This window comes from Bufo bufo, chromosome 2 (assembly GCF_905171765.1).
Source record: "Bufo bufo chromosome 2, aBufBuf1.1, whole genome shotgun sequence".
NCBI lineage: Eukaryota > Metazoa > Chordata > Amphibia > Anura > Bufonidae > Bufo > Bufo bufo.
The window spans coordinates 13,276,918-13,295,780 of record NC_053390.1 but is presented as its reverse complement, the minus strand read 5'-3'; the positions used below and the strand labels follow the sequence as shown (position 1 = coordinate 13,295,780).

The 18,863-nt window shown below is 46.4% G+C and overlaps 1 protein-coding gene across 1 annotated transcript in view; it reads left to right on the top strand.

Moving 5' to 3' along the window:
* LOC120992023 (zinc finger protein OZF-like) overlaps positions 1-18,863 on the top strand; it is a 90,214-nt gene that overhangs the window by 63,363 nt on the left and 7,988 nt on the right. Inside the window, exons 4-5 of the mRNA XM_040420785.1 lie at positions 8,400-9,196; positions 10,972-10,975. Of these exons, the coding sequence (XP_040276719.1) occupies positions 8,400-9,196; positions 10,972-10,975 (801 nt within the window). The remainder of the gene's footprint in view (positions 1-8,399; positions 9,197-10,971; positions 10,976-18,863) is intronic.

Sequence of the window (18,863 nt, the reverse complement as noted above, 5' to 3'; positions counted from 1 at the left end):
TGGGGTGGGATATCTGTGGATGGTACTGCTATGGGGTGGGATATCTGTGGATGGCATTGTTATGGGGGATCTGTGGATGGCACTGTTATGGGGGATCTGTGGATGGCGCTGTTATGGGGGATCTGTGGATGGCACTGTTATGGGGATCTGTGGATGGCACTGTTATGGGGGATCTGTGGATGGCACTGTTATGGGGGATCTGTGGATGGCACTGTTATGGGGATCTGTGGATGGTACTGCTATGGGGTGGGATATCTGTGGATGGCATTGTTATGGGGTGGGGGGATCTGTGGATGGCATTGTTATGGGGTGGGGGATCTGTGGATGGTGCTGTTATGGGGGATCTGTGGATGGCATTGTTATGAGGTGGGGGATCTGTGGATGGAACTGTTATGGGGTGGGATATCTGTGGATGGTACTGCTATGGGGTGGGATATCTGTGGATGGCATTGTTATGAGGTGGGGGGATCTGTGGATGGAACTGTTATGGGGGGGATCTGTGGATGGTACTGCTATGGGGTGGGATATCTGTGGATGGCATTGTTATGGGGGGATCTGTGGATGGCACTGTTATGGGGGATCTGTGGATGGCGCTGTTATGGGGGATCTGTGGATGGCACTGTTATGGGGATCTGTGGATGGCACTGTTATGGGGATCTGTGGATGGCACTGTTATGGGGGATCTGTGGATGGCATTGTTATGGGGATCTGTGGATGACACTGTTATGGGGGATCTGTGGATGGCACTGTTATGGGGATCTGTGGATGAAACTGTTATGGGGGATCTGTGGATGGCACTGTTATGGGGATCTGTGGATGATACTGCTATGGGGTGGGATATCTGTGGATGGCATTGTTATGGGGTGGGGGGATCTGTGGATGGCATTGTTATGGGGTGGGGGATCTGTGGATGGTGCTGTTATGGGGGATCTGTGGATGGCATTGTTATGAGGTGGGGGATCTGTGGATGGAACTGTTATGGGGGGATCTGTGGATGGCACTGTTATGGGGATCTGTGGATGGCGCTGTTATGGGGGATCTGTGGATGGCACTGTTATGGGGATCTGTGGATGGCACTGTTATGGGGGATCTGTGGATGGCACTGTTATGGGGATCTGTGGATGACACTGTTATGGGGATCTGTGGATGGCACTGTTATGGGGGATCTGTGGATGGCACTGTTATGGGGGATCTGTGGATGGCACTGTTATGGGGATCTGTGGATGGTACTGCTATGGGGTGGGATATCTGTGGATGGCATTGTTATGGGGTGGGGGGATCTGTGGATGGCATTGTTATGGGGTGGGGGATCTGTGGATGGTGCTGTTATGGGGGATCTGTGGATGGCACTGTTATGGGGATCTGTGGATGGCACTGTTATGGGGATCTGTGGATGGCACTGTTATGGGGGATCTGTGGATGGCATTGTTATGGGGATCTGTGGATGACACTGTTATGGGGGATCTGTGGATGGCACTGTTATGGGGATCTGTGGATGACACTGTTATGGGGGATCTGTGGATGGCACTGTTATGGGGATCTGTGGATGATACTGCTATGGGGTGGGATATCTGTGGATGGCATTGTTATGGGGTGGGGGGATCTGTGGATGGCATTGTTATGGGGTGGGGGATCTGTGGATGGTGCTGTTATGGGAGATCTGTGGATGGCATTGTTATGAGGTGGGGGATCTGTGGATGGAACTGTTATGGGGGGATCTGTGGATGGCACTGTTATGGGGATCTGTGGATGGCGCTGTTATGGGGGATCTGTGGATGGCACTGTTATGGGGATCTGTGGATGGCACTGTTATGGGGGATCTGTGGATGGCACTGTTATGGGGATCTGGGGATGACACTGTTATGGGGGATCTGTGGATGGCACTGTTATGGGGGATCTGTGGATGGCACTGTTATGGGGGATCTGTGGATGGCACTGTTATGGGGATCTGTAGATGGTACTGCTATGGGGTGGGATATCTGTGGATGGCATTGTTATGGGGTGGGGGGATCTGTGGATGGCATTGTTATGGGGTGGGGGATCTGTGGATGGTGCTGTTATGGGGGATCTGTGGATGGTGCTGTTATGGGGGATCTGTGGATGGCACTGTTATGGGGATCTGTGGATGGCACTGTTATGGGGATCTGTGGATGGCACTGTTATGGGGGATCTGTGGATGACACACTGTTATGGGGGATCTGTGGATGACACTGTTATGGGGGATCTGTGGATGGCACTGTTATGGGGGATCTGTGGATGGCACTGTTATGGGGATCTGTGGATGGTACTGCTATGGGGTGGGATATCTGTGGATGGCACTGTTATGGGGGGATCTGTGGATGGAACTGTTATGGGGGGGATCTGTGGATGGCATTGTTATGGGGTGGGGGATCTGTGGATGGTGCTGTTATGGGGGATCTGTGGATGGCATTGTTATGAGGTGGGGGATCTGTGGATGGAACTGTTATGGGGTGGGATATCTGTGGATGGTACTGCTATGGGGTGGGATATCTGTGGATGGCATTGTTATGAGGTGGGGGGATCTGTGGATGGAACTGTTATGGGGGGATCTGTGGATGACACTGCTATATGTCATCCACAGATCCCCCTCATAACAGTGTCCCCCAATACACCGGCCCTCTGCTCACCGCAGTATTTATAAACGTGAATCCTTATCCTGTTATTAAGTCTAACTAACGCTGCGCTCTCCCATGTTCCCCTGTATCCCCCTGTATCCCCACAGCACTTACGAACACACTTCCATAGCAGGCAGAGCGGACGGCAGCAGTAACGTCACTCACTGACGTCGAGCGCCTGCTCCGCCTGCTTCATTCATAAAGTGGGAGGAGCAGGCGCTCGATGTCAGTGAGTGACGTTACTGCTGCCGTCCGCTCTGCCTGCTATGGAAGCTTAAGTAAGTGCTGTGGGGATACAGGGGAACATGGGAGAGGGCAGTGTTAGTTACAGGATGAGGATTCATGTTTATAAATACTGCGGTGAGCGGGCCGCATGTTTGACACCCATGCACTAGACCAGGGGTAGGCAACCTCCGGCTCCCAGCTGTTGTGAAACTACAACTCCCAGTATGCATACTTGCTCTGCTCTTCTAAGAACTCTCATAGAAATGAATGGAGCATGCTGGGAATTGTAGTTTCACAACAGCTGGGAGCCGGAGGTTGCCTACCCCTGCACTAGACTCATCGCTTCTCCATGCAAAGCTCCGCCCCCTCATGTCACATGATCATCATTACAGTCCTCTCATCCATGTCAATACAGAGCCCCGCCCCCTGGACTAATCACATGATGGTGACATCATCCCAGGTTCTTTCCCACCTCTTCACCGCTCTACTGTTGAGCCCCGCCCCCAGCATTAATCACATGATAGTGATGTAACCGCAGGTCCTTCCCCACCTCTTATCCTTTCTACTGCTGAGCCCCGCCCCCTGCACTGATCACATGACAGTGACGTCACCCCAGGTCCTTCCCCACCTCTTTTCCTCTCCACTGTTGAGCCCCGCCCCCAGCACTGATCACATGACGGTGACGTCACCCCAGGTCCTTCTCCACCTCTTCTCTCCACTGTTGAGCCCCGCCCCCTGCACTGATCACATGACGGTGACGTCACCCCAGGTCCTTCAGCTCTGGCAGTGCAGCAGATACTGGGCAGGTCCTGGTCGGTAGTCAGGGCTCTTGTTCTCTCTGGTATCAGCCATTCCTCCAGCCTGCAGGTAAGATGAGCTGTGAGGAGACAGTGTGGTGGAGAGCTCAGACATGTCACCTCTGGAGATTCTCCTCCATTACACACAAGGAATCCTTCTCCGCTCCTCAGCTTAGTATGATGGGGGAGGAGTAGTGGGGATAGTGGGGGTTGTCATCATTCGCTGCTGGGTGAGAGAATCTGCTCCGTGTGAATGAGGTTTTCAGCTGCTAATTCTCAGATTTCGGGGGAAATCCTTTCTTTTATACAGAAACGTCCAGTGTCCTCCAGAATCCTCTTCCCCTCACAGGCCGGGCCCGATAGTTACCATGGAGACCGGCCCCGCCCAGGGCTCATTAGTGGGGAGGAGCCTGGAGGACGCTGTCAGCGGATAACTCCCATCATCTATTCTCACGTCCTCATCATTCCTATTATGTGGCCGATGTGAAATGTGATGTAAAGGGTTAAGTCAGGGAATGTCTGATGTCACATGACCGTCATAGACGCAGTCAGCGGCGGTGTGAGGGGGGATGGTGGAGTAGTAGTAGTAGCAGGGGGTGTGGCTGTGGGGGCGTGGCTTAACACCAGGTGTTATTTGACACCAAGGGGAATCCGTCCCCCTTATTGTGGACTATTATCTGAACTCGGGTTCTCATGAGACCAACATTTTGATTCGATACCATTCTATACCACGCAAAAAAAAAAAAAAAACACCGAAAAAGCCGCGTGCATTCCGCATTTTACGGAACGTCCGGCCCATAATCGAACAGTCCGATCCTATTTTTTTTTTTTACACCGTTTAATTTTTTTTTTTACGGTGTTTAACTGAGGGGTTAGTTCATGTGATATTTCTATGGAGAAGGTTCTTATGGACGCGGCGATACCTAATATGTCTACTTTTTTATTTATTTCAGTTTTACACAATAACAGCATTTTTGAACCCAAAAAAATCCTGTTTTAGGCTGGGTTCACACGAGCGTGTCCGGATTAGGTCCGGATGCGTCCCGGTGTATTGCGGCAAATGTGTTTTGCACGCGCGTGATAAAAAACCGACTGTGGTACCCAGACCCGAACTTCTTCACAGAAGTTCAGGTTTTGGGTTAGGTGTTGTGTAGATTGTATTATTTGTGTAGATGTTATTATGATGAGCTGTGGCTAAAGGACCTGTGGTGACGTCAGATCACATGCTCCAATCACATGGTCCATCACCACGGTGATGTACCATGTGATTGGAGCATGTGATCTGACGTCACCACAGGTCCTTTAGCCCACAGCTCATCATTAAAGAAGTAAAGAAGAGACTGGTAACCACGCGATCAAGAGGAGAAGGTGAGTTAATTATTTTAATTTTTTTTAACCCTCAATTGATCACCTACTAAACATTCTGTTTTCAGAATGCTATTATTTTCCCTTATAACCATGTTATAAGGGAAAATAATACAGTGAATAGACTGTCACCTAGCAACCATGTGTGAAAATCGCACCGCATCCGCACTTGCTTGCGGATGCTTGCGATTTTCACGCAACCCCATTCACTTCTATGGGGCCTGCGTTGCGTGAAAAACGCAGAATATAGAGCATGCTGCGATTTTCACGCAACGCACAAGTGATGCGTGAAACCACCGCTCATCTGAACAGCCCCATTGAAATGAATGGGTCGGGATTCAGTGCGGGTGCAATACGTTCACCTACCGCATCGCACCCACGCGGAAATCTCGCCCGTGTGAACGCAGCCTTAGTGTCTCCATAGTCTGAGAGCCATGTTTTGTTTTTTTTGGGGGTGATTGTCTTAGGTAGGGGCTCATTTTTTGCGGGATGAGGTGATGGCGCATACAGCAGGGGTCCGGCTATCAGTGACTGCCGGACCCCTGCCGCTGATCGGGTGGGCGCAGCTCCTGCACCCGCCTGATCAGCGCTCCATACATGTACGGCGCTGGTCCTTAAGTCACGGAAACCAGCGCCGTACATGGATGGCACGGGTCCTTAAGGGGCTGATGCCCCCATTAGTGCTCCTTATTATTAATAATACCCCTATTAGTGCCCCCCAGTAATATTAATGCCCGCATTAGTGCCCCCCAGTAATAATAATGCCCCCAGTGATATTAATGCTCCTAGTAATTAGTGCCTCCATTAGTGCTCCCTGTTATTAATAATGCCCGCATTAGTGCCCCCAGTAATAATAATGCCCCCAGTGATATTAATGCTCCCAGTAATATTAATGCCCCCATTAGTGCCCCCCAGTAATATTAATGCCTCCATTACTGTCTCCCAGTAATATTAATGCCTGTCACATGGATTATCACTATTAAAGTAAAACTATTGCAGAGAAAACTCGTGTTGGCGAAGTACCAAAGACTGCCTGCGCCTACGCACTTCATGTTTAACTGAGGGCATCAGCCTCAAATGTGTCACTGGGCGTGCGCCTGCGCAAGATTTCTCTGCGTAGCTGAAGGCAAGTATAAGCGGCGCTGTCTCGCGTCAGTGACGTAGCGAGGGGGGGGGGGGGCGGTAGCAGCTGCGCTGATGGAGGCGGGGAGTTTCAGCCCAGGTGTGCTTGGGCTCTGCTGGAGGGCGGGCCTGGGCACTGGATGGGGGCGTTCCTGGGCACCGTTAAAAGAAAATAACGCCCCTCTGGGCACCTTACTGCCTTATTTGCATATCATACAAAGATGATTTTCGCAAGATAGAAACAAGAAACTCCAAATGAAAGGTACTTCAGAGAAGGAGGTGTCATCTTCTACATGGCAGTAGTTTTACTTTAATAGTGATAATAATTCATGTGACAGATTTCCTTTAATTCCTCCATTAGTGCCCCCAGTATTAATGATGTCCTCATTAGTGCTCCAGTAATATTAATGCCCCTATAACTGCCCCCAGTAATATTAATGCCTCCATTAGTGCCCACCAGTATTAATAATGCCCCCATTATGGCCCCCAGTAATATTAATGCCCCAAGTAATTTTAATGCCCCCATTAGTACCCCCAGAATTAATAATGCCCCCACTAGTAGTGCCCCTAATAATATCAATCAATGCCTCCATTAGTGCTCCCCTGAATTAATAATGCCCCATTAGTGCTCCCCAGTAATATCAATGCCACCTTCTCTGCTTGTGAAAAAAAATCAAAAAAATCATCTCCTCCATTTATTTAACCTTTATTCCTTTATTTCTTCATGAAGAAAACCAGCAATACGAGCCTTCTCCTGAACGACCACCAAGGATGGACAGGAAGGAGATCAGCAGAAGAATATTAGACCTCACCTTGGAGATCATCTCCCTGCTGAGCGGAGAGGTAAACTTTTCTAGATTTCTCTCCTCTTTATTGTATTCTGTAACAAGTCAGACATCGGGAAGAAGAATCCATCATAGGAAGTGATAGGAAGAGTCCAGGGTCCTGGAGAACGGCCTCCAGACCTTCCAAGTGATGGAGAACCTGAAGATCAGCCCCCAGTATGGTGAGTAATGTATCATGTGACCAGTGACCAATAGTCATGTTGTAGGAGCCATGAGAAGGTACGTAAGTAGGCATGTTGTACCCAGAAGGGCCGGAGGAGAGCACATGGCCCCTGAAGGGTTTATTCCCTAAGTGTCTCTCTCCATCCACAGGAGTACACAATAGTGAAGAAGACATCGGGGGACTGTGTGACTCCCATCATCCATCTCCAGGAATCAGGAGGGCGGAGCAGGTCCCATCACCTCATCACAGAGCCTCATCCCCTGATACATGAGCAGAAGATCCTACAACTGACCCACAAGATGATGGAGCTGCTGACTGGAGAGGTGACACTGCTGGGAAATTCTCCAGTAACAGCACTGGAGGGGTCTGGGTGATGATGGTGTCATTGTGTTGTCAGGTTCCTATAAGGTGTCAGGATGTCACTGTCTATTTCTCCATGGAGGAGTGGGAGTATATAGAAGGACACAAGGATCTGTACATGGAGGCCATGATGGAGGAGCACCAGCCTCTTATATCACAAGGTAAGAGTCATCATGTGCAGCTACAAACCACAATGCTCCATCCACCAACCCCAATCCAAGATGCTCCTTTTGAGTTAAAATGATGTCCAGTTGGTGTTGAATGGCACATTGTGCTGGTGGAATGCAGGGCCGGCTGCCAGACATGGTCGGGCTTTTCAAATTTTTACGTTTTGTTAAGTTGTGATTTACTGTATGTAATAAAAGTCATGGTTGGGTGTAAATCAGAAGGTTGAACTTTGTTATGAAGTTGTAAAAAGCTTTCTAAGGCTGGAATCACACATGCAGTTTTTGGTGCATTTTTTTTTTTTTGCAAAAGCCAGAACTGGATTCAAAATGTATGTCTTCCTGCAGGATCAACTCCCAGCCTAATGTGAAAGTTATAAGTTTGTATACTCTTTAGTTTGGCAAAAATAACACAAATTTACATTTTTACCTTAACAGAAAATCACAGTAAAAATACTGAAAATGTCATGTTACCACTAGAGAAGGAAGATATCATGCAGCGCTCTTCAGGGGAAAACCTCATTATCCTTAATGTACATCCAGGACTTCACAGTACAGATCTGTCATATAATCCTCCTAATTATGAGGAACCTTCTCCTGACCAATCACAGATTGTTACCACAAGTACAAGTCAGAAAGGGGGTGAAAGATTTCACTGTGGTAAAGAGTTGACAGAAATCTCGGGTCTTTCTACACACAGAATAATTCACACACAAGAGAATCCATACTCCTGCTCAGAATGTGGGAAGTGCTTCATAGAAAAATCACATCTTATTATACATGAGAGACGTCACACAGGGAAGAAACCATATTCATGTTCAGAATGTGGGAAGTGCTTCATAGATAAATCGAGTCTTGTTAGACATGAGAGAATTCACACAGGAGAAAAGCCGTATTCATGTTCAGAATGTGGGAAATGTTTTACACAAAAGTCTGATCTTGTTACACATGAGAGAATTCACACAGGAGAAAAGCCGTATTCATGTTCAGAATGTGGGAAATGTTTTACACGGAAATCAAATCTTGTTGCACATCAAAAATTTCACAAAGGAGAGAAGCCATATTCTTGTTCAGAATGTGGGAAGAGTTTTACATATAAATCAAATTTTGTTACACATGAGAGAACTCATACAGGAGAGAAGCCGTATTCATGTTCAGAATGTGGGAAGAGTTTTAGATATAAATCAAATTTTGTTACACATGAGAGAACTCATACAGGAGAGAAGTCTTATTCATGTTCAGAATGTGGGAAATGTTTTACACAAAAGTCTGATCTTGTTACACATGAGAGAATTCACACAGGAGAAAAGCCGTATTCATGTTCAGAATGTGGGAAATGTTTTACACGGAAATCAAATCTTGTTGCACATCAGAAATTTCACAAAGGAGAGAAGCCATATTCATGTTCAGAATGTGGGAAATGTTTTACACGAAAATCACTTCTCGTTACACACGATAAAATTCACACAGGAGAGAAGTCTTATTCATGTTCAGAATGTGGGAAATGTTTTACAGAGAAGTCAAATCTTGTTAGACATGAGAAAAGTCACACAGGAGAGAAACTATTTTCCCATATTTAGCATATGTCGTTATTAGTGGATCTCAAATAGCCAATAGGACGGTTTGGTTTTGATGACATTTTCCCGCCTCCCAGAAAACAAAATTATATAACTGTGAGGTCAACTGTGATCCGTGGAAGAAAAGTATTACTTCCAGAACAGTGAGGATGAACTGTCCCCATGAACCTTGCTTCTTATCACTGTATTCACACCTCCACCCACACTGCGGGAGAGTCCAGAGTGACATGGGGAGAAGTAACGACGCTCCATGGAATTGTTTTATAACGTATGTGGACATCATCCAAACATCTTCATCCAAACAGTTTTTACAGATAAAATAAACTCTTCTATTTGCTCCACGACAGCGTCACCATTGTCACTGACAGACATTGTCTTCTTGGCTCATATTATACTTTCTCCTAGCGCTGTGACCTTCATTGCTCTTACAGACTAACCCTCTTGTGTGGCGTGTTAAAAAAATATATTTTCTGCTTATTAAAGCTTCCCTCAAGTGCTGTCTGCTATAGTAACTTTCTTGAGACCACTTGTTTGTAACTTCCAGCTAAGGCTTTTTTCACACTTGCGTTAGGCTTGTCCAGCAGAGGAACAGTCTGATCTGTACTAATGTTTTCACGCGTGTGCTGCCAGAGGTCTGCCCCAGGTCCGCCCCCATTCACTATAATGGGGACTGGCCAGAGATCCAGCCGCAGCACGGCAAACCTGCCGAGAGACGGCCTAACAAAAACTGCAGCGTTTGTTAGGATATTCTCGAAATGTCTGAGATGACAATATTCATGTAACACACACACACACACACACCAACAATCACATTAAAACTGGAAAAACCCTCTCTAAAATGTCACTGGTTAAATTGCAAATTTTGCAATTAGTTTTGAAGTAAATATACTCAGGTGACTGAAATGCATTTTAACCCCTTAGTGACATGACTAATTTTATCCTTAAGGACCAGTAACATTTTTCCCCTCTTTGTTCCTTCAGTCATGACTTTATGTTTTCTTCAATTTAGCTATATGAGACCTTCAATTTTGCAGGACGCGTGGTCGTGTTTTTTTTTTTTTTTTTTTTTTTAAGAACCATTAGGGGTACATATAGTGTATGGAATAACTTTTAGTATTTTATTTTTAGGGGGAAGATAAAAAAAATGCAATTTTTACATTATTGTATTTTGTTTGATTTACTTTTACGGCATTTACTGTGGTTAAATATATTAGATTCCTCTCTAGTTATCATCGTTATCACTATTACGGTAGCGTGTAACGGGTATCACTAGAGAAGCTGTCTGCGTATTGTATGGTGCAGATAGGACATTGACTGGAGGGACAGAGAAAAATGGAAAAGCTTTATTGATGTTTGGGGGTGTGGGGCTCAAGTGTTTTCTGTGACTTATTTGACGCTGTGATCCAGATACTGGTAAATGTCTCGGTCAGGGCATCAATAAATGGCCTAATTTGGCACATAGAGGTGATTGGATGGACAAGCGCTCATCTTCCCACTCCTTTCCTTGAAAAAAAAAGATAAATATGTGACCGTCAGACAGAGAGTATGCTTTCTTTTTTTTTTAAAACCAGATAATTTTCATTAACATTTTTTCCAATTTACAAATATGAAAAAGAAAATAGAAATCCTTCATGAGATATAGACTTAGGTAGATTCAGTCCGGTTCATCATTCAGACAGATATTTTCATAAACGGCAACCAGCTATCAATAATACAGGCATGTTATACAGAGATATACCCATTCAATTGTGGTACAAAAGAGTATTGAATAAACTTCCCTCGACCACCCACCCCCCCTTCCAGTGACAGGACGGGCACGCTACCGCCAACACAGGTACAATGTATGATGGCACCGAGGAAGATGCAGCCGACACCCTAAGCACAAGCCCATTCCCAACTCTTACCATTAAAGGGGTATTCCCATCACAATGATCACTGTTAAATCTGCGCGTTCGGGACATTGTGCGGCCCAGAGAAAAACTTCAGTCTTCTGCGCAAGCGCGGCCCTGCTGGGAGAAGACGTTAATCAAGCCCAGCCGAATCCAGGAAATGAACGTCGCGCTGGACGAAGGTAAGTATGAAAACTGATGATGGGAATACCCCTTTAAAAGCTATTTTCGGGACTTCTCCACTCCAGGTCTTCCACCATAATTTCCCTTCCCAATCTAGACTCATATATGCATGATCCAGAACTCTATGTATCACTGAAACCACTCCTCCCAACACAGCCCAGATACTCATATGCCATATCACATTACAGTAGTCCTATATGATACCCACTTGTCCCAAATTCTGGAAAACATGGCTAAGCATTGCCTTTTAATATATACCTCCTTCTTCAGGTGAATAATCTCATCCATTCTGTTAATGGGGGTTGAGGTCTAAGCCAGTATATAGCAATTCGTTGCCTGGCCTGGAAGAGCAGACGCTGCACCCCGAGACGTGAATAACGGTTTTTAATGTCCAATATTCCCAACACGCATGCCGTCAGACCAGGCAGAACAGAAACTTGATATGCTTCTTTAATACAGGTCCAATAAGTTCTAAGCTCCCCACGCTCCCACAACTTGTGCATTAGGGATGCTGGACTCTCCCCACATCTAGCGCACAAGGCATCGCTCCTAACCCCGATCCTGAACAGAAAGGATGGCGTCCGATATACCCGATGGATAAGAAATAATTGTGATATACACTGGCCTTCACACAGTGATAACTGAGGTGTCAGTGCAAGTACTGCTTTCCATTGATCTTCTGAAATAAAGCCAACCTCCCCCTCCCATTTTTGTTTGACCCCCAGAGAATCTTGCTTCGCAGATTTCACAAACAGGTTCCTATATATGGATGATATTAGTCCGCTTGAGGAGACAATGTGAGAATTTGATGCAACAGTGGGACTGTTGTGTAGGTAAGCGACACAGACCTTGTCTGAGCTTGGAATGCCTGTCTTAATTGCACAAATTGATAAAAGGCCGTATGAGGGAGGGCAAACCCATTCCTGAGTTGCTCAAATGATTTAAACACAGCCTCTCTTTGCAGCTGGTATAGAAACCTCACACCCTTCCGTTCCCATGGAGAGAATCCTTCCAGACGAAACAGTTCAGGCAATTGAGGATTTCTCCATACAGGACTGACCTGAGTAAAGCCCCGAATCGACAGCAATTCCCGACACTTATGGCAAACCTCCGAAATCAAATTGAGGGTAAGATATCTCGCCACCCTGTCAGAGAGACCACCATTATGCGGTTTCTTTTCTTAGAGAGAATCCTTTAAGACGTCTGCTGCAGCCAATAATCGACAGTTTTTTTTTACATCCCTTCTGCATGGTATGTGCTCCAGCTCTCAGCATTAGTACTTCCATAACCCCTTACGGACCTGCGCCGTACATGTACGGCGCAGATGTCGGTGACTTAAGGACCAGCGCTGTATATGTACGGTGCGGTGATCGGGCAGGTGCAGGAGATGCGCCCGCCCAATCAGCGGCAGGGGTCCGGCAGTCACTGATAGCCGGATCCCTGCTGCATGCACCGACATCGGTGAAATCACCGATGCTGGCGTATTAACCCTTGATGTGCCGTGGCACGTGCGATGTCCGTGCATAGAGGAAGCAGCCATCGGGTCCTCATGCTGCTGTGACGGGGATCCGATGGCAGGGAAGGCAGCCCGATCTTTCCTTAGGCATCGTAGCTGCCTTCCGTGACGGCCTGTGAGATCCAGCCCCCTGCATTACACTGTGTAATACAGTTAGAGCCAATGCTTTACAATATAGAAGTATTGTGATGCATTGTAAAGGGGATCAGACCACCAAAAGTTGAAGTCCCAGAGTGGGATAAAAAAATTAAGTGGAAAAAAAAAGTTAAAGAAATAAAGTTTTACAATCTTTTTTTAAAGTTTCAAGTAAAAAAACAAACAAAAAAACTTCCTTTTTCCAAAATAAAGTAAAAAACAATTGTAAAAAATTGGGAAAAAAAGAAAAGTAGACATATTAGGTATCACCGCGTCCGTATCGACCGGATCTATAAAAATATCACATGACCTAACCCCTCAGATGAACACTGTCAAAAAAGTTAAATAAAAACTGTGCTAAAAAAACAGTTTTTTGTCACCTCCCATCACTCAAAGTGCAACACCGAGCGATCAAAAAGGCATATGCCCTGCAAAATAGTACCAATCTAACCGTCAACTCATTCCACAAAAAATGAGCCCCTACATAAGACAACAACCCAAAAAAAAAAAAAAAAATGGGGCTCTCAGAATAGGGAGACACTAAAACATCTTTTTTTTTGTTTCAAAAATATTATTGTGTAAAACTTAAGTAAACAAAAAGTATACATATTTGGTATTGCCACGTCCATAACGACCTGCTCTATAAATATATCACATGACCTAACCCCTCAGGTGAACACAGTAAAAAATTAAAATATAAAATAAAATATAAAAACGGTGTCAAAAGCCATTTTTTGTCACCTTACATCACAAAAGTGTAATAGCAAGCGATCAAAAAGCAATATGCACTCCAAAATAGTACCAATCAAACTGTCATCTAATCCCGCAAAAATCATACCCTACCTAAGACAATCGCTCAAAACATTAAAAAAAACTATGGCTCTCAGAATATGGAGACACTATAGTCATATTTGGTATAATCACGTCTGTAACAACCTGCTCTATACAAATACCACATGATCTAACCTGTCAGATAAAAGCTGTAAATAACAAAAAATAAAAAGGTGCCAAAACAGCTTTTTTGTGTTACCTTGCCTCACAAAAAGTGTAATATAAAGCAACCAAAAATCATATGTGCCCTGAAATAGTACCAACAAAACTTCCACCCTATCCCGTAGTTTCCAAAATGGGGTCACTTTTTTGGAGTTTCTACTCTAGGGGGACATCAGGGGGGCTTCAAATGGGACATGGTGTCAAAAAAACAGTCCAGCAAAATCTGCCTTCCAAAAAACCATATGGCATTCCTTTCCTTCTGCGCTCTGCCGTGTGCGCGTACAGCGGTTTACAACCACATATGGGGTGTTTCTGTAAACTACAGAATTAGGGCAATAAATATTGAGTTTTGTTTGGCTGTTAACCCTTGCTTTGTTACTGTAAAAATGGATTAAATTGTAAACTTTGCCAAAAAGGTGAAATTCTGAAATTTCTTCTTCATTTTCCATTAATTCTTGTGGAACACCTAAAGGGTTAACAAAGTTTGTTAACTCAGTTTTGAATACCTTGAGCGGTGTAGTTTATAGAATGGGGTCACTTTTGGGTGGTTTCTATTATGTAAGCCTCACAAAGTGACTTCAGACCTGAACTGGTCCTTAAAAAGTGTGTTTTGGAAATTTTCTGAATTTTGGGGACTTCTAAGCCTTCTAACGTCCCCCCCCCCCCAAAAAAAAATGGCATTCACAAAATGATCCAAACATGAAGTAGACATATGGGTAATGTAAAGTAATAACTATATTTGGAGGTATTACTAGCTATTATAAAAGTAGAGAAATTGAAATTTACAATTTTTTTTGGTAAATTTAGTATTCTTTTTTATAAATTAAAAATTTTGACTCAATTTTACCAGTGTCATGAAGTACAACATGTGACAAGAAAACAGTCTCAGAATGGATAAGTAAAAGCGTTTTAAAGATATTACCACATAAAGTGACACTGGTCAGATTTGCAAAAAACGGCCTGGTCCTTATGGGGTTAAAGACAATTGGGTGATTTATGAAGCCCCGGAGCCTGAATTCCGGAGCCGTAAAGTCACTTTTCATTTGCACAAGTAGCTCTTCCCTTACGTCCTAACCAGTGGCACAGATGGGGTATTCTGACCCTGTGGACTGGTTAGGACAGGTGGAAGTTTTAATGAAATAATAAAAAAACTGACATATACACGCCCTCCCTGCCCCCAATAAAGAGGGGCGTGACCCTCAGGACATCGTGTTTTTTTCTGTCCTGCGGACAAGACAGGACGGGTGGCTACTCCTCCATCCCTAGCGGTGGAGAGAGTGTTTTCATATTTCTTGGGAGCGCTTTTTCGCTCCTTCTTTGCCGCCTGAGATCTATGCTGAGCGTTCGGCCTTACCTCGTTCCGAGGTCTGAAGCGGCAGTAACGGCGTCCCGCAATGTTCTGCTGGGCACCGCCATCTTGCGGAAGTGACGTCACTTCCATTTTTTCTCCGGCCGATTGCAGCTGCTTCGGCCGGGGAATAATTTCTATGTTTAGGGTTCTTTTGAGCCCTTATCAGATTTAGGGTCCCTCTCTGGGGTCCAGAGGTTGTTTTTATATAAATTTAAGGAGTAGGCTTTAAAGTTTTACCCCGCCCCTTTAGTGGGCGGAGCTTCAGTTTTGGCACCCAAACACGCTATTTAAGCGTGGTGAGGCTCCAGGTTCAGTCTCCTGGAGCGCAGATTTCTGTCAACCTTGAGATTGTCCGTGTGTGTGGTTTGCTAGTACTGTTTACTTGCAATCCTCTGATATTGCTGATAAGCCTTTTTTCTTTGACCTTGCTAGGATCTTCTGGGTAAAGATCCTGAAGCTTGCTGTTAAAGGTCTTTTTTTCTTGAATTTATGGTTAATTCATATCTCTTCTATTTTTAGCCATGTCTTCTACCGGGGACGGTGATCGAGAGCCCAGCAGGAAGTCCGCTGGCAAGAGACATCACCTGCAGTGCCATGACTGCCAGATCGTGCTGGAGGACTCCTACGATTTTTCCCGGTGCCCACCCTGTAGGGCCAAGACACTCCCCCAGCTGGAGCCGACGGTCCACAACGTTGTCGATTGGGTAAAGGGCTATATGGAGACCAATATAAACCGAGTGAACACTTCCATAGAAGAGTTGAAAGATGCCCTGGGTGCTAAACGCCGTCGTCCCCCCTCTCCCCATCGGGCGATGGAGGTTTCGGGGATTCAGGATACAAGAGACGGTTCAGCCTCTTCCTCCTCTGAGGAGGACGGTTTTTCATATTTTTTTCCACTGGAAAAAGCCCAGCGGCTACTGAGATCCATCCGGTCGGGGGACCAGGACGTTGATCCGGGGGAAGCCTCATCCTCTGCCTCTAAGGGGCCTAGGGCCTTTAAAACAGATAGCTCTCTACTGTCTCTGATGAAGACGGAGTGGAGAAAGCCGGAGAAAGGTCCAGTGTTGACCAAAAGATTTAGGGCAGTATTTCCGGTCAAAGAGGATCAGGTATCTTCTTGGGGGCCTGTCCCAAAGGTGGACATGGCGATTGCGAAGCTTTCAAGAAGGACCCTAAACCCATCAGACGACGGGTCAAGTTTGCAGGATCCAATGGATCGGAAGGCGGATTGCGCCCTTAGGCGCTTATTCCTCAGCTTCGGCCTCTGCCTCAGTCGCGATTTCTTCTTCTGAAGTGGCGAATTTCCTAAAAACAAGATTCACCCAGATTCAATCTGACCTAGACCAGGGGGTCTCTAGGGACGACATTCTGGCCTCATGTAAAACGGCCAGCCTTGCCATAGACTTCCTGTGTGACGCAGCTCCACAACAGTTGAAGCTGGCATCTAAATCCATGGCCCTCTCAACCGCGGGCAGGCGTCCGCTTTGGTTGAAACCATGGAAGGCCGATACGACTTCAAAGCACAATCTTTGTGCCATGGCATACGAACCCGGCAAACTTTTTGGTGCAGAGCTTGACCAAATAATGGAGGGGCTGTCGGACAAGAAGGGCAAGTCCCTTCCCCAGCAGTCCTTTCGTGGTCGGGGCAAGAGGTTTGGTTCCAGGTCGGAACCTCAACCCAGAGCCCAAAGGGATTGGGGCTCCCGTAGAGGAGGAAAATCCTCTCTGGGCTCTAGACCCCCCAAGAAGCCCTCAGCGCTCTGATTGCGAGCCTCCTCGAGGCTCTTGGTATTTAGCCGGTCTGACTGGAAATCCCAGGCTCCCTTCTCCCCACATTCCCGTAGGCGGTCGCCTACAGCATTTTCTACCTTGTTGGCAGGATCATATCCAGGACAGTTGGGTCCTGCGCATAATTTCTCAGGGCTACCTTGTGGACTTGAGCAGTCCGCCCCCGGACAAGTTCGTCCAAACAAGGCTGCTTCCCAGCAACAAGCAAGAGATTCTAGAGAATTACGTGCTAGAATACTTTCAGAAGGGGGCCTTAAAAGAGGTTCCTCTCCAAGAGAGGGGAACAGGTATCTACTCCCCAGTTTTCCTGGTACCCAAGAATACCAGAGGTTGGAGGATGATTATAGATTTGAGGTTCTTCAACCGTTTCATAAAATAAAAGAAGTTCCGTATAGAAACTATCCAGTCGGTGACCAATCTTCTTTTGCCGGGAGATTGCTTGGCAACCTTAGACCTCAAGGATGCTTATCTCCATATTCCCATCCATCCTGGGTCCAGAAGATTCTTAAGGATCGCGGTAAACATGGGGGGGTCCTAAGACATTTTCAGTTTGTGGCCCTCCCGTTTGGGATTTCTTCAGCCCCACACACTTTCACCAAGGTGGTGGTCTCTGTGGTGGCTGCTCTAAGGCTTCAGGGCCTGAGCATAGTTCCATACCTGGACGACTGGCTCCTCAGAGCTCCTTCCCAAGCGATCCTGTCCCAACACATCCAACAGGCTGTTACATTCCTGCATCAGTTGGGATGGATAATCAATTGGGACAAATCCCAACTTCAACCAGCCACCTCGGTAAGGTTCCTGGGGTTCATGGTGGATTCAGTCAGGATGACGATTCATCTCACTCCCGAAAGAAGGCAATCCGTGCAACAAACAGCCCGTTCTCTCTCTGTACCAAAACAGGTAACGATTCGAACATGGATGAAGATGTTGGGACTAATGTCTTCAACCGCAGAAGCGGTAACTTGGGCATTATGGCATCTACGTCCGCTCCAGTCGGAAGTACTAGCCAAGTGGAATCACAGTCCAGTGGGACTCAATTCCGTGCTCTCCCTGCCTTACAAAGTCCGATCCTCTCTAAGGTGGTAGTCCCAACTCAAGGACGGCAAGTCCCTGATCCAGCCCTCTTGGATCATACTTACTTCAGACGCATCCCTAGTAGGCTGGGGTGCGCATCTTCAGGACAAGACAGTCCAGGGAACTTGGACACCTCAGGAGAGGTTATTGTCATCGAATCTCCTGGAGATCAGAGCGATCAGACTAGCTCTTTTTCCTTTTGCTCCCTCCATTCGAGGGAAGGCCGTGAAGATACAATCAGACAGCATGACCGCTGTACTATATATCAACAAGCAGGGAGGCACGAGGTCACAAAGTCTCCTGAGAGAGATAGGGGTGATACTGGATTGGGCAGAAATAAACCTCACCCACTTGTCAGCCGTTCACATTCACGGAGTTCACAATGTGATCGCGGACCGCCAGAGCCGAGGTCTTCCAACCGGAGAATGGTCACTTCATCCAGAGGTCTTCAAGGAGATAACGCTCAGGTGGGGCATGCCAGAGATCGATCTCATGGCAACGAGGTTCAACACCAAGGTGGAGAGATATTGCTCCCTTTACAGGGAGGACAACCCGGTGGCTATAGATGCTCTGTCAATCCCATGGAGGTTCAGGCTGGCCTACATCTTCCCTCCAATTTCCTTGATACCAAGGGTCTTGATGAAAATCAGGCAGGACCAAGCATCAGTCGTCGCCATTAT